Source organism: Lycorma delicatula, chromosome 4, assembly GCF_047948215.1.
Source record: "Lycorma delicatula isolate Av1 chromosome 4, ASM4794821v1, whole genome shotgun sequence".
NCBI lineage: Eukaryota > Metazoa > Arthropoda > Insecta > Hemiptera > Fulgoridae > Lycorma > Lycorma delicatula.
Window position 1 is genome coordinate 46578129 of NC_134458.1, and position 25259 is coordinate 46603387.

Consider the following 25259-nt stretch of genomic DNA (forward strand, 5'->3'; position numbering starts at 1 on the left):
TTTTCGCGATATCTCCTCACCCTGTAACGAATTTTGACAAAATTAGCATGATGAATCCCCATATATATATATATATATATATATATATATATATGAGCCCAATTTGAAGAAAATCGATTTTGGTTAATCCTGAGATAAAAAACCAAAAGCAGTGCGACACATATACATATTTTTTTGGTCTAGATGAACTAGTTGGATCCTAAAATGTAAAGATTTGCAAAGAACCGGTACCACATTTTTGACATAATCACCATACTTTCCTCTTTAATAGAACTATTCTAGCTACATTCGCCGAGAAAGTAAAGAGTGGAAGAAAGGCTAACTGTTTCAACTTGATTTATGATTTTATTTTTCTTACCACTAAAACCCCATCTCATAAAAAATTAAAATCACGACTGCCAAAAAAAATATTGCTGACAAACATTGCTCTTTAATTATCCTATATTAAAGAGCGTGCGGGTGACAATTTTGTGTACAACTGTTGTAAACATCTTACTGACAAGACGTTTTTCTTTTAACGTTGACTTATTTTAACTATTGATAATCAACTGTTATAAACATGATAATTTTAAATTTCATTTTCATTTTAATTCCCATTTATAAAAATTGATATGCACAACTATAAAATTCATAATTAATCAGTAATCCCTGATGATGGAGGAATAATCCGAACGCGCTTGAATAGTCATATATATAGAGCCTATAACATTCCCGATAACGTAAGGGTTCCAACGCGGGGTCATACATCTAAATCGGTTCAGCCGTTGAGCTGCTGCGGTGGAATAAACATACATGCAACCTAAATACATTACACTCCTTATTGAGAAGTCGTGTAATAAATTATTAGAGTATAAACTACAGCGAGTGTTTTTTAAAAGCAAATTAAAAATATTTTAATTTTTCATAGGTCTAAATTTATTGTACTAAAAGACAGCTGTTTTTAATTTTTTACAAATTCATACGATTTTTTGTTAAGTTTGTTATTAATAAAACCAGATTTTTTTTCTCTTCATAGACTTTATTAAATCAATTTTCTGAGAATAAGTTTTTCTGCACGTTTTGATAATAAAATTTACGCATTTATTAGACATTTAACAAAGTTATTGTATTTCAAACAGAAAACAATGTTTTTCGTCACTGAACTTTTCCGTTTTATAATGAACATCATGAACACTACGCGAAATACAGCTCTGGGACTGTTTAATTCGATTTTTCATGTCAAAGAACAAAGAAACCATCAAGTTTACCCCTAATATACTGAATTTCACCGGAGGAACAGAAATCCGCGCGAAATTTTTCGCTAGCCGTAAACTCGATAACAAAGCGTTTTCAGACATATGTTTGTATGTACCCTTTTTCCTTATTTCAAGCTCTAAAATTGGTTTCCAGATTATTTCATTTTCCTTTTGAAGCACCTGCATATATATGCACCTATACCGTATCTATATACTATACTATACATATATATATATAACACTCCCAGTAAGTAAGGATTCCACGTGGAGTCATACATCTAAATCGGTTCAGCCGTTGAGCTATTACGGTGGAATAAACATACATACACCCTAAATACATTACAGTCCTCTTTTGGGCTGTCGTGTAAAAAAAAAGGTTCTCGCGATGAGCGTCATAGATTTATCAATCTCTTATGGACAATGAAACAACAATTGATTTATATCCCTTAAAACACTAAACTATATAAATACTTTAACGAAAAAATACATTGCTTGGATTTAGATTTATTAGTAAAATTATTCATTCTTTTTAAAAATTTAATTTTACAAAACTCCTTTTAAAAAATGTATGACTACATAAAGAGCAGGAAGACTAAAAAAGAAATTCCGATTGCTTGTAATAACAAAAATAAATACAGGAAATTTAGAAATGTTTTAGGTAAATCACTTTTCTTTCTTTTTTTTGGTAAAAATAGTAAGCAAACTAAAGTTTATTGTTTTGTTCAAAACTCAAACGTTATCCAAAATAAAAAAACGATACTGCAGTTATAAAATGACCAAAACGGATATAAAAAATTACTTAAGTGGAAACTTACCCTCACAAAATTGAAAATAATTATTTTCATTATTGACCAACAAGGTGGATGTTACTGAGCGAAATTTGTGACATGATTTCATCGGAGAAAAGTGACCTCAAAAGTTTACATTTTTAATAAAAAATTTTATTATTAATAAAATTATTACAGATAAATGATTATTTCATTTAACTAAATAAACCTTACCTAAATGTCATATTACGGTATATTTAGGTTAATTCAAGGTTTTTTATCCGTTAGTTTATGGTACAATGGTCTTACTGATAGATTTGTTGTGTTCCAGATTTTTTATTTGAACAAGGTAAATTATTTCTATGTGAAAGAAAAAAATGTGTGTAATTGATTTCGTGAAAATATTATTTATGTGTTATTAGTTTAAGGCATACAGTAACGCGTGCTGTAAATATTTAGGGAAGTTTTTTTTTATTATCGGAATGGTGTAGCACAAAGGACTAACAATAATATTATCATTAAACCTTAATGATGATGACGTATCGTAGGTTTGATTTGTTTTAGAGGAGGGAGAGCATCAGAATAGCGTGAACCGATGCCGGGTCGGTGGTGGAGATGCGACGCGGTGTATGGAATGCGCGTCTGATCGTTGTACCGCCGAGCCGACTGCCGTCAAACCCTTGATGGCCATTCACTGACCCCGGTCCATGTACCTCTTTCCCGGAAACTGGAAAACAATAGAATCACATCCGGAATCGTGCATGTTATCAAGGCCATAGCGTCGATGTGTACAGAGAAAGTGCAGAGTGGAGTTTAGTCGCCGACTGGGGGTTCATCGAAATCACAACCGCAGCCTGAGTCCGGATTGTTATTTTTATACTCCAATTATAAAAATATCTGGATTAGTTTGTGATCGGTAGTTGTGGCTGCAGTTACACGTAACATGTGCTCTGGCATTCGTTACTGTTGAGACGGTTTCAAAATGATTATAAGATATTTCCATTATCTACCTACTATGGTGCAAGCAATAACAGTTCTCACTGTTCTTAAGATGTTGACCAATGGTAAGTCGAACACAAATCTTAACCAATCACTTTTCATTTCTTCTACTCTAGACCCGCCTCTTTCCTGTACTATGAGGATATATCTTTTTCTCTCACTCTTTACTACGCGTTCACTTTAGCGAACAACTAACAGACCATATCCGTCTTGCACGAATTCAACTTCCATAATTTCTAATATTTTTCTTTTTGATAAAGGTTATACTGCGGGATGAAATAAATGTATGTCCTTATACATTAAAAGTGATCAAGTAAAATTAAAATCGTTTTTTTTTAGTAGTACTCTAATACGTTCTATGTGTATTTTTAATAATTAAGCTTTCTAATATATATATATATATAAAATATAATTTGCTGCTGAAATTTTCTTTTTTCAAAAGTATAAAGTATTTTGAGAATAGACAGTATTATGAAAAAATGTGAATCGATACATGTAACATACGTTATAATAAATAAAAGAACATTTTGTTAAAATAGTTCTAAAATTTGTAAAATCGGTAATTTGATTAAACGTTTCCTTTCTTTTAACTTTTTAACGAGCGAAACAACCGATTAGAAACTTCTAATGACGCTATTTTTCTAAGTAAAAAAATCCTTTACATATAAATATTTCTAAGAAAATAAATTCATTAACTTTTTTGCAAATAAAACCGTTTACTTTTAAAATATCTGTTTTTATTAATTAAAACTAAATTATTTTTTACGTGTTTTCCATTTCTATATCAAATTTAACTAAGTTAAAAAATAATCTACGGCTACTTAATATTGGTATATTCTGTAAAAAGATATTTGTAAAAACCAGAATCTATATTTAACATTGTATTTAGGCTACCGTTGTCTTTATACGTTTCAGAAAAATAACAATACTGCAATCTATGTACCGAAGATGTGTAAAAAATAACACAAAGTGGTAGCCCTCCAAATGACGTAAATACAAATCCTGCTTTTTGAAAATCTCTCGCAAATAAAAACTAAATTAACCCCTTAAAAACAAGTTATTTATTCATTGTATTATCGAACTAACACGATTTATCCGTAAAAGATATTAAATTTTTTGGATAAATGTGTCGATAGACCTAAAAATAAATGCTTAAATCAATACATCTGAGTAAAGTAAACAATATCAAATTTATTAATGTAAATTAAATGCGTATTGTATATTATTCAGAATTAATATTTTTTGATTAGTTCTGATACATCTTCTTTTCTGAAAACTATAAAAAAATAATAAAGAATCATTAGATTTTAGTACAGTCACTTAGTAATGCTGTAGACAATATAGCAAAAATGGTACTTCAGTTTATTTTTATATATGTGTAAAAGAGTATAACGTGAGTGATTCATAACAAAATTTTGTATCAGTACATCAGTTTAAAATTAAATTTTTGTAGATAAACTATTGTATATTAATTTCCTGTATTTGCATATTTTTTCACATTTAACTGCAAATGTTACGTAAAACAGTTTCGTTAAGTTATTATAAATTGTCGGACTGAAAAAAAAGTCAAAATTAACTCTAAACAAACATATTACCGCTAAAATGTTTACTTGAAGACCCTCAATCATAGATATATTTATAATTATATGTTAAATCCCCCTGTAAATCATCAAAAGTTTTATTAATTGGTCAAGTTACAAAAAACCTAATATTCAAAAGTTTTTCTCAAAAAGTCTTATTTCAGTCAAACCAAATAATTACGAGATGATTTCTGCTACACGTTGAAATCAGTTTATGTACAGTCAATTTATCCAGATAATTCGAGAAAAAACCTAAGTAAAAGCATTCAATATACTAAATACCTTTCAAATTATAAATGTACCATATTCGGTCCAACCAATCTTGATATTTATGTTTCTATATACTCGTATTCACTGATACAAAACGTCTTCTTTTCTGAAAATTATAAAAAAAGAATAAAGAATCATTAGATTTTAGTACAATCACTTAGTAATGCTGTAGACAATATAGCAAAAATGGTATTTCAGATTTTAATAACTATTTTTATATATGTGTAAAAGAGTATAACGTAAGTGATTCGTAATCAACACCCTACAAAAATTACTGAAGATAAATTGATGAAAATTCTTATACGCTTTCTTCTTACTGTACAAGTGCACAATAAGAAGTATTTTTTTTTTGAAATTTAGAATTAAAGTGGTTAAAAAGAAGTCACAATGAAATTTAGTATGAACATCTAAACCCCCATTTTTATTTTTTTTGAAATTCTGAGTTTAAAGGGTAAGAGGGTAAGAAATTGGGTAACATTAAAATTGACTACTTTTTTAATTTCTCTCTAACAAGTAAAAATACCAAATTGATTTTTGGTGTGTTTAATCTTCATGCAAATATCTAAAATTCAATTTCTAGATTTCTTTTAAATTCGGCCTTAAAATGAGTAAAGAAAGGTAAAAAAAATTTCGAACAATGATTGCAAATTTTCCCCATTTCCGATTACACTAAAGAGATATTCGCTCGATTTGGGCTTGCAAATACTCTTCAGATAAATATCTAAAATTTATTTTCGGGTTTTTTAAATTTTAATATTTTAAGGGTTAAAAAACATAAATTTTCTTTACACTTTTACCGTTTTGTGCTACCGCTATTGAATCAATCTTTATCAGATTTGGTAATATTGTGATAGTAATTTACGTTTGTAATTCTGATTATGTATTTAGGTAGCGAACCCGCGATGGGAAATCTAAAAACCAATTAGCGGGTCCTGAACTGACTAAACTGTTGCTCTAAAGAAATTACAATAGACATAAATTTTTATGAATTGAATAGTTTAATTTTTATTTATCATCATTATTCGCACGAGCATGAGTTTAATAAACACAGAACGGTCCAGGGGGTAGAGCGCCCTGGTTAGACTAAATTTTCCCGACTAAACATCCCCTGACTGCGACGGGAAACGCAAGTAACCATAAAGCGCAGGCGAAGCCGCTACAGGGATGCTAGTTTCCTATAAATATCTATATTTTTATTCGCTAAATTTACTGAGAAAATGATCGATAAGCGATATTAGATTTTGTTGAAATTAACTAAAAAGTTGAATTTCATTCTTTATTACGTGAAGGAAATTATTAGCATCAGATCTGTTTTGCCATAGCTGATGCCGGTATCAGAAAAGATACTTTCCTGATACCGGGAAGTGTATAGCATCAGATAAGATATTTTTTTCATTTTTTAGTGTTTAATAATCTGCTTTCAAACGATACGAACTGGACACTAAATGATTATCGATTGTATTTTTTGATAAACTTCTTTTCTTCCGTTATTACCTTCGTAATTCATTATCTATTCAGTGCTAAATTTAACCAGTTCATATTTATCCCTCTTATTTGTATCAATAATTTTGTTCTTAGTACGCTTTAAATTTAAATATTCTTCTTACCAACGCAAGAATTTATTTTATTTGCTTTGTTTTTTATTTTTCTCTGTTTGCTTTCATACCCTCACATTCATTCCTAAATTATTATTAATATTATCACTAGCAATAACGATTATTTCCAGTATTCCACTTAAAGAGATAACTCGATATTTTTTTTTACTTTTATATCTGATTTTATTTGTTTTGATTTACAGTGTTTTATAAATTGTTACAATAACTCTACGTTTTTTTAATTATTTCTTCAAATTTTTCTCAGTTTAGAGGGTTTTTTACAGGGTTTTTTGAAACCTTTTTGTTATAATCGTGATCCCTTCTTGTTCAGATGCCTTATTTGCCTTTAGATCAAGGGTGATAAAGGATGTCAATAAGGAGGACGTCCTGAATAAATTACTTTATTATATTAGTTAAATCTGATAAAGTACATTGAAATAAAATGAAAAAAAAACAGTCATTTTTTACCTCTTGTTCTAAAACGATAGTGTATAAATTAATTTTAAAATTGATAAATTATAATTTCTTTGGCAAAGATATATATAAAAACGTTTGTTTGATTTTGTCTGAAACATAAATAATAATAAAAAATATATAATAAATTTTTATTTAATAATAAAAAATTATAAAAATCCAACAGAAATTTGTAACTTACTCAGTGTGAAAGGATTGTAAACTTCTTAAAATTTCCAGAAAGCATAATATTTTGTTGAATCCAATTTTTATTTCGATATAAAAGTAAAAAAAAAATAATGCCGGTATTCAAATTTCTAAGTGTTTAAACTTTGGATTAATGTTTGACTTCTATTTGGATTGATGTTTGACTACTTGGATTAATGTTTAACTTCCCTAGGGTATTCCTGTACTTGTTGAATACGAATATCTTACATCGGGAACACTCACAGTAACGCATAATTAATATAAACTGTTAAAAACGAAGATATCTCGAAATAATTAGTTCAAATTATTTTGTTATCAGTCACTCAAACTGTTTGATGCAGTTCACCAATTTCTATCAACCGCTAAACTTGTTTAATTTTAACGTTTAATTCTTTCGTACACCGTCTGCTGTTTATTACTTTAATATCAAATATAAAACTATTAAACTTCTTTATAATTCTGTTCATTTTTATTGCGTATCTTTTGCACTTAAAAAATTTCACTCACTACAAGTATCATTAAACAAGTTTATTTTATTTTAATTACAGTTTTATTATTATTATTATTTTTATTATTATTATAGCAGTTGTTTAATTACATAATTTTTAAGTTTACTTTTCACGAAAAAAAACCTGTAGAAAACGTTTAATTAATAATAAATAGTAAAGATAATTGCAAAAAAAATTATATTCTGCAATAATTATTTTATTTTGTTTTTTTTTTTTTTTTTTTACTTTTTGGAAGACTGATAATAGTACTGCTAATAACTTATTATCAATAATTTAAAATATAAATTTATATAGATATTTACCTATTTATTTTCTGAAAATTCAAATATTTTATTATCATAATTATTCCTGTGTTAATCGATCTTAATGTGTTACAGTAAAGAAAAGCACTAAACACATTTAACATTTGAAAGTTTATTAAATGTTTATGTAACTCTGCTTGGTGTTTTTCTTTACTATATCATATTAAGATCAGTTAAAACAGTGGTAATTATTTTAATTACCACCAGTAATATTATTACCGATTATATTAATTATAGTAAAGAAAAACACCAAACACAGTTATATAAACACTTTAAAAACTTCCAAAATTTAAATGTATTCGGTGTTTTTCTTTACTACGTCATATTTATCTAATTATATATCTGTATAATTCGTGTAATTTCACAAATAAATATTTGTGAAAAGAAATATTAATATTATTCTTTTTGTAAATACGTAATTTAAACTGGCTCATTTCGGGGAGATCAGAACATCTTGGAAATTTTGAACAGTATCCAAAATTTTCAGATCCAAAACTTCGACATAAAAATATGTACTTCGGTTTTTTTTTTAACAAAAATGTACACAAAAACTACTTTAAAGTTAGCATTTAAATGAATTTTCTAAGGATATTTAAATGTTATTGAAATATTAGTTAATAAATCTGAGGAAAAAATTAACTTTATTTATACCAAATAATGTAAAATATGGTCTTTAATTTGAACATCACCGATGTAACGTATATTAAAATTGCATCAGTTGTTACAATATTTATGCCTCCTTTCATCATAATGTATAAATTAAATTATTCAGAAATAATTTTGGCTTCTTGCCAGCATAACCTTTAAATAACCGTCCCTGGGGAACTTTTCAAAAATGGATTTTATATAAATGATTTGTATTGTAAAAATTTTAAGAATAAAGTATCGATAAAATTCTGATCGTTAAAAAAAAAAAAGTTGAGCCGCCAGTTTTCAGTATGGAAGCTTAGATCCTTAATTTTTTTCAGATTCTAAACATCAATTTGCTAAAGATTTGATAAAGTATCTTTTCATATTTATCGTCAGGTAACCCCCTAAGTGCCAAAAATGTCGACTTTTGAAAAACATTCTCTCCGCTGATAGAGAGAGTTAAACTGATAAAACTAACTTATGAAGGTATATATTATTGTCAACAAATATTAATTTATTTTTAAAAAAATAAATAAATAAACAAAAGTAAATAATCTATACAATAGAGCTGGGCATCCAGGTCATGTGCCAGTCCAGGTGAAATTTTAAATGATATAGATTGTTTTATAAGATTATTGTTTTCTTTCAAGTCGGATTGTAGACTGATGTTTCTGTTTCGATTGCCACTTTATTGTGTATTTTTAAAGCCAGAAGGAATATTTTTTATAATTCTTTGTAAGAGTTTATTCATGTTCAAATTTATTAATTAGTTTTATTTATTTATATTCAATTAATTACTTAATACTTTAAGAGTTTCCCTTTGCTATTTCATTTCGGTAACATTATGGAATTTTTTTTTTTTTTATTTCGCACGAATTTACACTGTAATATCATCCATCAATAATTTCTTCTTTTTTTTCTATATTATATGATGCTGAAAATATAATGAATTATATTTTCAGTTTATATTTTCAGTTCCTTTTCAATAATTTAATTCAAATTATGTTAATATTAGAAATGTTTACTTTAAAAACAGATAAAAAAAAATCACTTAATAAAAATTGATCGATAAAAGTTTCGAACTTCTAACTTAATTCTACTTAAATAATTTATCTGTTAAATAAAAGAAACAATTTATCTTAGAAAAAATCTAAAATCAGGACTGAACCGATAATTTCCAACGCGACAAAATAGATTCTTGGTTGATTATTTCCTGAACAAATCTCTCCTCGCTCTAAGAAATAATAATGAACAAAATCTTAACGAATTACGTTGCACCCTTGGAAAAATAATCACATAAAATGTATACATCGGATATTTTGTATGTATTGTAACATTTGTATATAAAAATATGAAATCTTGAGATAATTAACATGGACCGAAAACGTTTAACTAAATGTTAAAATTAAATATTGCAATAATTAAATTAAATAACAGTTGACTTAACCATTTAATCTATATTAGTATAGCAAATTATTAGTTAATAATTATTATAATTAGTGTTATTTATTATTGTTACGGCCATTATTAGTAGTGTTTGGACCATTAATTCTAACATTGCCTGTTTAAAATTTGTTATTGATATAATTCTGAAGGTAATGCGAAGTAAAAATGTTACTACGGGGTGTTTTACCTAACTTTATTATTACCGGGATTTTTCCGTTTCTGCAGCTTTGATTACTTATAACGAAGAAACGAAGTCATTTATCGAGAAACGGTTTTCGCTATCGTTTTTCTCATAAAATTTTACACTTAGATTATTTATCACATAACCATCTTCCTATTAAAAAAAAAAGAAACCATTTAATTCAATATGGCAGATCCAAGATGGCGGACAAAAATTTCAAATACACCATAAGAACTAATTTCTTAACTAGTTACATCCGCACTTATTTCTACTTCAAAGTATCCCTCACTTTTGAAATACGAAGCCGTTTCCATACTTTAATATCACTCTGTATATCGCTTGATATATATATATATATTACCCTTTTTTTTTTAACTTATTTTTTATTCCTTTATTTAAACTAAAAATAATTTTATTATGTTCGATTATTGCTGTGAAGTAGATTGTTGACATATGTCAACGATCGGGCACACTAAATAAAAATTTTCAATATTCTTTTTTAAACTAAATGTACTAACTAAGATATATATATAAAACGATAATTTTGTAACTTTATTTGTTTTTTAACCGCCATTTTACATTTATGAATTAATTTTTTTCTGAGATAATATATATTTCATTATAAATACTAGCAATCATAACATATAAAGTAATTTTAAATTAATATGTAAGATCTATTTATATATTACACACAAATTTTATATTAATTTTACGTAATTTTTATGTTATAAAATTAATTAAATATGTACATTTTTTAAAATTTTATTTGATATTCTACATCATTTGAATAGCACTTTCTTTATATATTTATATAATTTTTCTGTATTACCCAAAGTAAATATTCTATATTCAGAATTTGACATTAATCGAAAGTAAAATAATTAATATATTATATGTATTTTATTTATTTTGTCTTAATTTGATAAAAAAAATGATTTCCAATAATTTATCAATGTTATTTTGGACTAACGATTTTCTACATCTTTTTCTTGAATTTTTTAAGAAGCTAGAATGGAATTAAACGAGACAAGGATTACAAGAAACCTCAGTTTACCTCATATCGTCACGTGTTTACCCCGCTTTATTTAACAATAATTATTTAAGTCGGAGACAATTTGAGTGTATATAAACACAGAATTCATAAGTTTCTTTAATTTATTTCTTCCAGTTTTTTCTGTTAGAAAATATTTTGTACATATATATGTATTAAATGCTCAACCCTACGATTTATTTTCCACATTCATGTAATAATATACATAATTCATAACAGGACATAATTTTCATAGTTTTAACCTAGATCATAGTTCCATAGTACTCTGTAGGCCACCGTTGAACAATGTGGGATTTTTAAGAATCTATTGTACTTTAAGATCACTTTTTATAATTCATGCTGCACTGTAATAAATCTTGAATTGAGTAAGAAAAATTGAACTGATTAGACTAAAAATTATGATTAAAGTATAATCGGCTTAATTTCATAAAACCGTAGGCTATCTTGTTAGTCGAGAGCGGATTACGATTGTTCATAATAGTCTTCCCAAAAGACAAATGCAGTGAACGGTGTATCAGAATGGTCGGTTTTTGATCCATTTTTATGTTTTAGGTTTTTTTTACAGTTGTAATTAATCTCTTCAAACGCTTCCGTACAAACCAACGCGATATTCAAACGAAATCGCTTTGATATTTTGTAATAAGTATCTACATTGATGTTATACTGATGCTGATTCGGCAGTTCAAACTACATCCAAAAGACTTTTATCAAACTGAAGTTAAATGAGGACACGACTAACAGTATTCTGTTTAAAATCTCTATGAAATAGTCTATGTCAATTCACTTTCCAAGTAATTAATCTAGTCCAATGGCTGTTTTAAAGGGGGCTCATACTGACGCGCTAGCAAGAAGACTATCGTGAATTATTATCTTCTTTTTTTTTTTAATTTAAGGGTTTTTCCATCGGTTCCACGCATGTATTTATCCTTCAAAAGAAGTTAGTTCGTGTTATTCCAAAGTTTTTCCGGTCGAGAGCATTAAAAATCTCCTTTAAAGAAACTAAATATACTGTATTGATATTAATGAGTGTTTACACAATCGATTTTACTTTATATACCGTTAGAAATTTATCTAACTTTACGGTTTAGTAAGCTTTATAACTGTCAGACGCGTAATAAAAAAAGGATAATGGCTTTCTTCGAGTGCACTCACAAAAAAGCAAAAATAATTTAAGTAAATGTTTTTTGTTGTTTTTTTTAAATTAAATGCCTTATCCAGTGATTAATAAACAATTCAAGAAATCGTGCAATTAATGTTTGACATTTATCTCGTATAAACAAGTGCACAAAATACAAATGTGAAATTCAGTAATAGTAATTTGTAGCAACTGTATCTTCCCTCGCTCGATGAAACTCGTAGATTTTATTCCATTTTCTTTAAGGTATTTGATTCTTTATTAAACTGTTACTTTCATTAAAAATTTTCTCGAAAATTTTTAAAACTATTTTACGAAAATGGCTGGTAAATTTAGTTCCTTACACCATACGTAGATTTTTTGAACGATTGGTCTTTTCTTTTCGCATCAAGGGAGGTAATTGAAAGATTAAAGCAAATTAGTTTCTTAGAAGTATATGCTAATTATAATGTTATTTATAATATAATGTATACTGTATAAATTTATAACAAATTTAATCTTTTTATTTTCTTTAAACAAAAATTATTATTATTAACTCTTTGAATCCTAAGCTTGAGTGTAGTCCAGATATGGTAAAATGCGTGGATGACCTAATCCCGGGAATAGCTCTGGTTGTGTCGCATTTAATTCTATAATAAACTTCAGTCGGCATATTCTCGTGGTTAGGATTCTTAAAAACGCTCCTAGATCACTGTGAACGATTCACTCTTTCTTCTACCGCATTCTGATGGATACTTGTGGAAATATCCACCAAAATAACAACACACGTTGTTACGAGGTTAGAGTGTTCATCCTTGTTTTTGAGTTTTACGTTGTATTAATTTCATGTATCTGTCTGCTTGCAGTTTTATTTCTTTATATAAGCAGTTAATGTTTTATTGTTAACTTACTTCTGTTTCTTAAAATGATTGATATTTTTCCGTGCTCAATTAATGATTTTTGTGCCAGACTTTCTTGACGTATTTATTACCAACAATTTCGTTGTGCTGTTAGTAAGTCTATATATTTTTATTTTTTCTGTGTTTTGTAGTCTTATTATTTACATTTTTTTTATTTTACTAAAGTTTATTAGAAATTGTTTTTTTTCTTAAACGGCTGATTTTCATGACCTCAAAACTATTATACATTTGGTAACTAAGTTGTATTGAAGTACGATTTCAACACTGTAGTAAGTAAAATAATTGCTTAGTTTTTAAAATCATTTAAACTACATTTTGTTGCCTTTCAAACCATGTGAAACATTTTTAACTATTTTGGATAAAATGCAACATATATATTTTAAATGCTTTTATAACTTCTGGTATAATAGTCAAAGGTATAATAGTCACTACTTGTCAATAACAGCTCGGCTTCAAAATGTTAATAGAATTAAGTCAATATTCACTTATTTTAGTCGTTTTAGCAACTAACAGCTTTATAGTCGAAATTAACCATAAAATTCAACATTTCCAATAAATTATCATTGCTTAACAATTTTTTTTTAGAGATGTTCATGGAAAATATTTTTAAATATCTAAAAATGGAATAGACATTATTTCAAAATTTTACGTCGTAGAATGCCTTTCAAGTACCTTCTTAAGAGAAATGTTGAGAATTTTTTTTTAATTTAATATTTTATGTTGTATTTTGTTAAATTTAATTTTGCTTTATTATTAAATTAACCCTTGTTACAAAAACTAAATAATTTTTTAATAGGTGTGAATTAGATCGAAAAGCTTATTTTAAATAAATTCAGCTGAATAACACAGCCTATGGCGTAATTTGAACCTTTTCGGTCATTGATTTAATCTTTATTATATTTTACTGGTAACATAATTTGATTATGCTTGCCAGTGGCGGATTTCTAAATAGTCTAGCTAGGCTATAGCCTCCGGCGGCAAATTTTCGAAGGCGGTAATGGGCCGCACGGCGGCAGCGCCGGCCGGTCGTTCAGCCTATAGGCGGCACATTTGTAAATCCACCTCTCATACTTGCTAAAAAAACAAAAAAAACAGTGATTTTACACACACACACACACATATATATATATATATATATATATATATATATATATAAAACGATATATATATATATAACGTAAATAATTAATTTTTTCATAGTTATACATGCGTGATTAATTTAATATATACATGGTATGATTAATTTAATGAAAGAATATAATTCGGTCAACCTAATTCTTGTAAAAAAAGCATTACAGGATGCACGCTTAATTTTTTTTCTCGCTTTATTATAATGCATTTCAAAACGCTTGATTTTCATTTAATATGGATTATTTTACAAAATATTCGAATTTAATTTTATTTATAACTATATATTCGTAAATTTAATACTAGCAAAATGTATTTCTTCTTCAAGATTGTGGTATCATGGTACTTATGACGAAAATAGTCGAAGTAACCGATAAACAAAATTATCAGCGATGATAAACTATTTAATATGGAGATACTAAGTTAGTCATTCGATATAAACGTTTTAAAAACTGCCAGTTCGGTACGGACGCAAATGTAATAGTTTTATTTTAATTTTTATATAACGATAAAGTTTTCTGTAAAAATTAATAACAAAGATAAGGGAATAAAATTGGAATCGCTTAACACCTCTCTCCACCAGTATAACACTTGCTTCAACAATTCAAGAAATCGTGCAATTAATGTTTGACATTTATCTCGTATAAACAAGTGCGTAAAATACAAATGTGAAATTCAGTAATAGTAATTCGTAGCAGCTGTATCTTCCCTCGCTCGATAAAACCCGTAGATTTTATTCCATTTTATTTTTTGGTATTTGATTCCTTTTAAAACTGTTACTTTCATTCCGCTTTTAAGCATTATAAAGGTAAATAGGCTGTATAAGTAGGTATATTATGTTGTTGTATAATCAGCATACTATCTCGACTTCAAATAAAAGGTGAATCTCGTAGTGTAGCATCTTGAGTAGAAATCGGAAACCGTAGATACATATTCAAGGTTCATAAGTATATATTTTTAATTTTATAACCGGAAAACAATGGAGTTGTTACTATTCATTAAATAATAATTTTTTTGGCCAAGCCGTTACTCGAGGGAAAATCCATTGTAATAAAAGAAAATAAATAAAATATTATTCGATTTTCACAAAATTTATTTTTAAAAATCACAGTTGTTTCGGTACACAGTACCTTCTTTAGGTGTTACGAACAATGCATTTTTTTAATATATTTATTTTATTTTTATATATTTTACTTATTTATTTATTTTTATTTTTTTAATATCGTTCGTGACACTGTGTACCGAAACGGCTGTTGTGATCTTTTAAAATGAATTTTGTCAAATAAGATATACTGTTTATTTTCTTTTGTTATGTTTGAACTTAAACTTGACCGTACCTAATGGACTGTACCGGATAAACCTTTAATCTTATTAAAATGAGCTTTTCGGTACTACCATAAAGGAAAATTAATTTTACCGGATGCAAAACTAAACTTTATAGTGATGGAAATTCAAACACATGCAGCGATATTCCACAAAAAGTTAAAGAACTAATTTTATCAAAATATTCAACGGTTCTCCTGAACTTGTTACTCAAATATGGTTTTTGGAAGATTTTTTTTTTTTAATGTATTTTCTAAGTCATCATGTGTGGAGTTTTCAATTTAGAACTTCTTGCAGTTAATATACGATTTCATTTTTTTTATCGGTTAAAATAAGTTGTCACCATGATACGTTTGAGTTTAATAAAAAAATATTTTTCCTCAAATTTTTAAGTGAGATCTCTGTAAATAAAATAAACTGTCGCGATTGTTTTTTAAACATTTTTGGCGTATAGGCGAGATTAGTAGATTTCTTGTTACTGTTTAACCAACCGAGATAAATTACTTTATCAGTAAAAATCACCCGTATCAAGATATAAAAAAACATATAACCAGATATTTAAATAGTTATTTAAACCAATCAGGGTAGATTTTGATATTCTTCTCAACATGTGTTTTGTTTTTTATTTATTTAAAAATTTGTTGGAGTAAATGGTTTTTTTTTAAATTCAATACCAATTATTATTATTTATTACTGTTTTATTCTTATTATTAATACAATAATAAAAATTATTTTATTTAAATTTGGTTGCTAAGGGAGTCGAAAATACTAATAAATCAATCATTTTTCTTTTTTTTTATTGGTCAAAATAATTTGTCACCATAATACGTTTGAGTTTAATAAAAAAATTTTTTTCCTGAGAAGTTTTAAGTGAGATCTAAGTGAGTGGTGGTAATATAGTCATTTTGGGAGGGGGAATGATATATATATATTGATAAATATTAATATATATTGTAAACGTGTATATATATATATATATATATCTCAATCATTCCCCCTCCCCAAAATGATACTATATTACCACCCGTATAAAAATTTTTATAAACTTGCAAGAGTTAATCTGTCGTAATAAGAAGCAACAATATAAAACAAAAATAAAGGATTTTTCCCCCTTTTTTTTACATTTTTGGTCTCAAGAGAATTTGAAATTGCTAAGAAATAGTGTACAAAAATCAGGATGAGTTATTTTTTTAGCGATATTTTCTTTTGTTTTATACTAAAACAGGCGGGAATATAAAATATTTTATTCCCAACAGGATATAGATATAAAATAAAACTATAGGATTATGTCATATATATATATATATATATATATACATACACACACACACACACACACACAGAGAGAGAGAGAGAGAGAGAGAGAGAAGTTACCAATGGTCAGTGATGAGTTCTTCGTCATATTCATTAATACTGTATCAGTACAGCTCCGGTTTATGAAAAACTGAATGAAAAATATTCCACCAATGGAAAGTTCACATAGCTTATACATAAAAATTTTACTAAATTTCAAGCAACACAGGTTCCGGAACAATCGTTTCGCCTTTTCATTATATACCGGAACTGCGTTGCGGATCGTTATGGTTGACTTGAACAGTAGCACAGTGTTATGGGAAATGCGAGGTTGCGCTTATTTATTATGTATATACATAAACTGGTATACTGTGCAGACATTTTAATATAATCTTCCACTCTTCTGCATCTACGTATATCCTCCTATACTGAATCTAAATTTGAACGAATAGTATTTTACGATACAGTTATAGCACCGTTATGTAGTACCAGTATAATAAATGAAGATAATACGGTTATTATTATTATTTCTCCTTAGATAAACACAACCTTCAAACAAATATTTAATGGATTGAATTCCTCATAACAATCCGTTGACAAATAAAATATATATCTTCTGACGTGTCGTTAATAATTAATAAATAATTATAAATAATTTCATTATCGTTATACAAATTGAGATCTATTTTATGTATGTATATATATATAAATACGCAGATAAAATGTTTATGACACAAATATTCCACATTATAACTGTTCAGGTAAAAACATCCATTTTACAATATTATGATACTATTACTTAAAATAAAACAAAATACAAAACAAAAAAAAGTAAAAAGGCTTTAACTTAGCTTTTTTTTTTATTGCACTTAATAAAACCTCGCATTGAAGGTGAAACGTTGTGTTATTGTTTTGTATTTCATTTTATTTAAGCAAGTAATATCATAATATTGTAAAATGGTTGTTTTTACCCGAAGAGTTATAATACGTAATATTTATGATCTATATATTTTATCTGCGTATTTATATTTATTTCTATTATTTACATAGTGACTTATTTGGATCTGAATATCTTGTATTCTTCTTATTTTAATATCCAACCGAGTAGTTATCATTTATTATTATAATATAATATATATATATATATATATATATATATATATATATATATATATATATATATATATATATAAGTGAAGTGTTTCCTTCTTAACGAATTACGTTTTTAAAAAACTTTTTTGTTTTATTTACACTAAATAAAATGAATACAATTGATGTAGATTCAGTTATACTATATCATATTATTAGATATGCCTTCTAATAATTATATTAATTAAAACGTTAATTATACACATTAACGAGGGTCCTAAAAATGTACAAGTAGACGATATGAGTGAACTTGTTGGACATTCGTGGTGGACTTGTATTAAAGGAGCATTCTAACAAAGCAAGTGCAGGACTCAATAAAAACTATACTATTAACAAAGTTAACAAAGGCTTCAATTACAACAGTAACAATTCTAAGAAATGAACGATAACTAGGAACAAATTCCAATGTTAGCGCTTACATTCGCTAAATACTGTAATCCAACTTATATATATATATATATCTTGATTAGTTGATTACAGTATACAATAAACATCACTCTGAAAAAGATTAAATATCTCTGAAGAATATCGCACAGAAAAATAGGTTAATATTGCGTCTATCATTATCGTGTCACTTATGACGTTTGCTTCCTTAAAAGTCCAGTAAAAAGAAATGTTTCCATGTTTTCTTCTAAAAATTTTTGATCGTTGTATAACCCCAATCATATATCTAACAAATCGTATAGTTGAGATTTGTAACAGTTAAAAAATAATAAATCCATAAAAATAAATGTATAAAAAAATGAATTACTGTATCAGTACAGTTCCGGTTTATGAAAACCGAATGAAAAATATTCCACCAATGGAGAGTTCAAATAGCTTATATATAAACATTTTACTAAAATTCAAGCAACACAGGTTCCGGAAAAATCGTTTCGCCTTTTCATTATATATCAGAACTGTGGTATATTACAATTAAAGATTCACAAGATCGGTGAAGAGTACTTAAAGCAATAAAAACTATTAAACATCCAATCCCTGTATTTCGAAGCTTCGTATTTTTCTCGTTCCATCTTCAGGCGTCCATTAATCTAAATTAGATTCGTTAAAAAAACTTCGTTTATATCTAAATGTAATGTTGCTCAGTACAAGGGTAAGTTCACCACACTGATTAAATTACGCGCATTCTTGTTTTATACCGAGTGATCTAAATTGAGTTCGGGTGAATCCAGACCATTCGTCCTCCGAGTTTTGAGACCTGATTCGGGTTCTCCATCAAAAATTAGGGAAGACATCTTTCGGAAAATTTCGATTGAAAAATCGGGGGGCCTCCAGAGGGGATCGAAATTTAAAACCAACATATTTAACGCCGGAAATACGTATAAGAATATATATGTTTGTGAAGGGGCTCGAGTTCTGTCGATTCACTCATCTTGAAAAAGATAGCTGCGATGGAGAAGTGAGATAGAGATAAAAATACCCCCCTCTGAATCGGTATATTACTTCATCACCTATCCACTTGTTTTAGGTAGATTTCATAAGAAAGCTACCTATTGTAATGGGTACCATGATTCTGACTTCCGGAAAATTTCGACATATATTCGCGTTTCACATCCCCAGTCCCCAGATCCCAAAATCATTGTCAGTTCAAAAGTTTATATATATGTATATATATAAATGTGAAATATATATATGTGTGTATTTCACTTTCTACTGAACACGATAACTGCCGTAATTTTGCGCCAATCACTTTCAAATTTATACATAAAATAGAACGACCCAAAATCTCGGTCGAGTTTATTAAGGGGCAAAATCTATAACTTTCTTATAAAGTAAAATATCAATTCGTTTAAAGTTCCTATTATTCTTTGGATAAGGTCCTAAAACTTGCCTAACTAAAGTTTTTTGATATCACCAGCCACTGGCCCAGGGGGTGGAAAAATGTGGTTTCGAAGACAAAAAATATCATATCTCCCTCAATAGGCACAGTATCGAATCGGTTTAAAGTGTTCGTTAGTCCTCTAAACATTATCTAAAACGTTAGTCTGAAACAATTTTTGATATGACCAACCCTTACGGCAAGGGATGGCCAAAATGTTTCTGGAATTGTAAGAAGATGGGGCTTGTCGTAACTTTTTTCACATGCAACCATTGTCGTATTGAATAAATTTGGAATTTTTTTTAACTTTAAGGAGGAAATCTTTTTTTATCCCCTAGTTAGCACCGGTGAAATCTACCTCCGCCTTCCGGCGTGCCGAAAGGGATTTTTTATAATTATTTCACTTCTTTAACAAGAGGTTTAATAACGACGCGAATGTTAACGTTATTAAATTTAAGTGTAATCTCGTAATAATTGGGTACGTAAGTTCAAACGTTTCACGGAGTATCCTATTGAAAGCGAAAGAATGAGAAGTTGTGATGTCCGCAGTCAACGCCCGATTTAATAAAACAGTTCTAGATTACCGAAGTTAAATAACGCTGACTTATTTTCTGTTTAGACAGGTAATCTCACAATATTAACTGTAGAATTTTTTGTCACCATTTGCCTGTGTATCGTTGCTTTTAAAAATCTTTGAGATCCTATTCTTACTGAGAAAAAAAAAATTTCTTCAGAAATTTCTTGTATAGAATCTCCTGTAGAAAATCAACATTCTGCTTAACGAAACCCTGTAAATTTTTGGCAAATTTTAATCATAATCGTAATAAACCACAATATTGATGAAATTTTATTTTAAAAATACTGTTAATCTTCAATGATTGCACATTTTTTTTTTTTAATTGCATATTTTTAATTAATATTTAATGCCGATATCCACTTTTACGGTCATCTTCAATGACTGGCACTGCTGTTTTCTTCCACTGTTATATCAGCTGATGTTATATTTTTTTTAGTTAGGAACACAAGTATTTAAAACGTGATCATAAATCGGTTCATAGCTATATCATTGTAATACTGTTTTTTCATATTTCATAACATTTAGTATATTAAGATACAATTTTTTTCTGTATTTATACATTCTGAATATTAAGTTTGTTTTAGGTAGATTTCATAAGAAAACTACCAATTGTAATGGATATCATGATTCGACTTCCGGAAAATTTCGACATATCTTCGCGTTTCACATCCCCCAGACCCCAAACAACCGTCAACTCAAAAATTTATATATGCATTTATATATATATTTCACGTTCTTGTAGACACGATAACTCCCGTAATTTTGCGCCAATCACTTTAAAATTGTTCCTTAAAACAAACTCGTTCTAAAATCTCGGTCGAGTTCGTTAACGGCCAAAATCAGCCCATGGGGGTGGAAATGGAGGGCCTTTTTCAAAAAAACAAAATATTGCTATAACTATCTTATTAAGTAAAATATTGAACTCGTTAAAGTTCCCACTATTCTTTGGATAAGGACCTAAAACTTATCTAAGTAAATTTTTTATATCACCAACCATTGGTGCAGGAGGTTGAAAAAATGGAGTTTCGAAGACAAAAAAGAATCATACTTCCTTTAATAGCCACAGTATTGAATCTGTTTAAAGTGGTCGTTAGTCCTCTAAATATTGCCTAAAACTTTTCTCTGAAACAATTTTTGATATGACCAACCCTTACGGAAAGGGATAACCAAATGCGGCTGGAATTGTAAGAAGATGGAGCTTGTCGCACGCTAAACATATGAAACGGGTTTCACATGCAACCGTTGTGGTATTGAGTAAATTTGAAGTTTTTCTTAACTTTAAGATGGAAATCTTTTTTATCCCCTACTTAGCACCGGTAAAATCTACCTCCGCCTTCCGGCGTGCCGAAAGGGATTTTTTTAATTACAATGTTCCGTTGGTTTGCGCCCGAATGAAATGAGATTGGTAAATGTCGATTTTATATTGATATGAAGGGCTTTCAAATTTTCGTTGAAGGCAGTCCTGTTTGTGCAGTCTGAGTACTCCAGTTTTTTGACCCAGAGAAGTGACTTCCTGTTTTAACTCGATCTTTTAGCATTTCGTTTGTTTGTGCGTTTCTGATGCGGTAACGGCCAAACGCGTTTTCTGATTTTTATGAAATTTTTGTAATAAGGTTCCTTGCTATCAGGCGGAACGAAGTATGTGTAATAATTTTTCATAAATTTCCAATTTTAAGATTATATTTGCTTTTCTTTCTTATATAAAATAGAGGGGATTATCGCCAAGCCACCAACACATGTTCTCTCCCCTGTTCCTGTTGCTACCTATTCTTGGTGTTATTCGTTATTTCCAGTCCGTTTCTCAGCGGTTACCGTTAGATACTTCACTCTATCACATTTTACTTCATCATTAAGCCTACAGTTTGTCTTTTCGACCGTTCCCGTACTATTTTACAGCATCTTGCCTTTATCATCACACTACTAAATAATTAATGTTACTTTGGTTGTCGAATAGACTTATATTTTTAGTTAAATAGATTTTGAAATCACGAAAAACATGGGTTATCGTGGAAGTAGGTCGTAGACAGTCACAGTCAGTGTGTCCGCTCTTCTTTAGAACAGTGGTTATATATCGCTAACACAAGATTATTGTTGGAATTGTAAAAAAAATCCACAATTACGATCAACAAATCTGTTGTGCACTTTATTTTTATTTGAACACTTTATTAATTCAATTTCATCGTAAAGATCAATTTGATAAATTCAATACAAAACGAGCAAGATACACTGTTTAGAAAACTATCAATATATTCCAGGAGTATAGTAATTGTTCGGTGATTGCGTTTTGCGTGTGATAATCTGTTTTTTTTTTTTTTTAATTTCTGTTCTGAAGGCCGTGTACATAGCTTTTTAAGATTTGCGAGTTGTTTTACCCGGCAACAATTAATCTTTTAGAACTTCAGCATCGAAAGCTTTTAGAAGTATGATCCGCTAACTACTGAGCATATTCGTATTTCTTGAAGGTCATATATTTGAAGTACTCAACAGTATAAAACACTTACCACACACACAAACGGATACTCAGTAACACGCCTACATAAAATAAATAAAATTGAAATAAATAAAACAAAAAATACATTTCATTATTAAAATATATAAAAAATGACTCGGAGAAAATAGCTCACAAATTTGAAAATGCTGGATATAATGTAGCATTCAGAACAACCTTGATATTTTACACACATAGAAAAAGGACACATCTTAACGCATAACGATATACCAAATGAGTGTGAGGTACGTATGGATAAATAAAGGGTTACCTGTCAATTTACAGGGGCATGCCCTTCATAAAACTGAATTAAGTACATTGTTAGTTTTTTCATGAATTTTAATGCTGGTATTTATACTGTTTCCCAGTAACCTTACGGATTTAATTTACATTAACTTATCATTAACTTCCATAATTTTTGCAAAGTAACAAATCAAATTATCATCTTGGTTTTTATTTTAAGAAAATAAAAATTTTATGGAATCTTGTTGTTTTCTATTAACTGATTTATTTTTTTATTTAACAAGTGTTATGTCATTTTCATAGCAACACTTGACAAGTAATATTTAAGGTGTTTGGAGAAATTATTTGGCCTGGCACCGTATTTATTTTAATTAAATTGAAAATATTTTTCATTATATAATCATGAACATTTTTTTTGACACAATACATAACAACCAAGTGATAACATTAATTATAACTTCGTAGCACGATCATCGTTTCCATTTGCAATAAGTACTCTAGAATTATTGATTATTTCAGATATTTCATATTAAATGGCCACTGCTTTATTCATGTGGTGAATTTAATTTATCAACATTTGTTGTTGAGTAAGTCGTGTAGCCTATTTTTCTATTAAAGTTAAAACCTCAAAAGCATTTATTTATTTTTTTTAAATTTAAGTCTCATACATTACGCGGCTCTTAATCGCATCAAAAACTTTAAAATAATAATATAAAATGAAGTAAAGAATATTTTTGTATGACTGCATCAAGTCATTTAAAAATTAAATAAATTTATTTTTCTATCTTTTTTACCTTTCTTTTTTCAGTGATCAGACTTAATAAAGTTTAAAAAATCTTATTACATTACATTTATATGAGGGAGTGAGTATAGATATATTTACTATCACATAGATACAAAATCTGGAATTTATCTTTGGATTAAATTTCCTTGTATGTAACTATATTTTAGGAGGTTTTTGGGAGATTAAATCTTTACCCGATATATACAACCCCATGGGCAGAGTCCCTCTTGATAATAACAAACAAATTTGAGTTTCTGCATCTCTTATTACGGACCCAAAGGATGTCCATCTAATATCCACTGGATAACTTTTCTTCCCTTTTTTGAAAGGAAGTTATCAGGATAAAGGAAAAGTAGATAATGAGAAAGGAACGATTTACGTGTATTTGTATTTTAAGATAAATTCACATGATGGTTTACATGATAGGAGCGTCAGCCATTAGGCTTATTTTTCAGCCTCGTATAGGAAATGAAATCATTGGTCGGACCTCAGGTAGCTCTCTATTAGATTACAGCAAGGATGCAGTGGCGGTATGAATCACAGCATCTCAAGCATGACATAACAGGGTCAGCCCTTTAAACCCAAAATCATGGAAGACCAAATGAAGGAAAAGCATGATGTAAATCTTCCTGCAGAAAAAAATACAGCATGATACATACAGTCCCACCTACAGGAACTCTAAGATTGCAAAAAAATTAATCTTGTAAACAATTTACATTGAATTACATTAAATATTAAACTGGGAGAACCGTGCTGCTCTACATCAGTGAATAACTTAAGTTATAATAGATAACTTACTTTGTGGTTCATAACTCTTCCTTCTACACAACATTAGCTGTGCGTTGACTCGTAGGTTCCATCTCCACTTTCACATTTTTAAAACTTTTGTGTGTGATAAGGCAATGTACAATTTTCAATTACCAAAAACTGGTTCACATAGGTAGATTCCTTCTCAGTTATGAGTTTGTCCAGAAAACATAGCATTAAACTAATAACAGTACCTGCCCACATTTCTTCTTCCCTCCATCAAACTATTATCATTCAAACATCGTATCATATGTATGTACACTGTTACATTTAAAGTGATATTATTGCTATGTCATTTCTCAGGCCATTAAACCATCAGAGAGCATATATACATGCTTTGGTTAATTTAATTTAATTAACGTTCCATCAAAACCTTTTTAGTAATTGAT

The 25259-nt window shown here is 28.4% G+C and overlaps 1 protein-coding gene across 1 annotated transcript in view; it reads left to right on the top strand.

Moving 5' to 3' along the window:
• The first annotated feature begins 2637 nt into the window (after window positions 1–2637).
• The window catches only part of nompA (no mechanoreceptor potential A), a 60485-nt gene continuing 37863 nt past the window's right edge, over window positions 2638–25259 (top strand). The window contains exon 1 of the mRNA XM_075362851.1: window positions 2638–3066. Coding sequence (XP_075218966.1) covers window positions 2985–3066 — 82 coding nt within the window. The 5' untranslated portion in view covers window positions 2638–2984. The remainder of the gene's footprint in view (window positions 3067–25259) is intronic.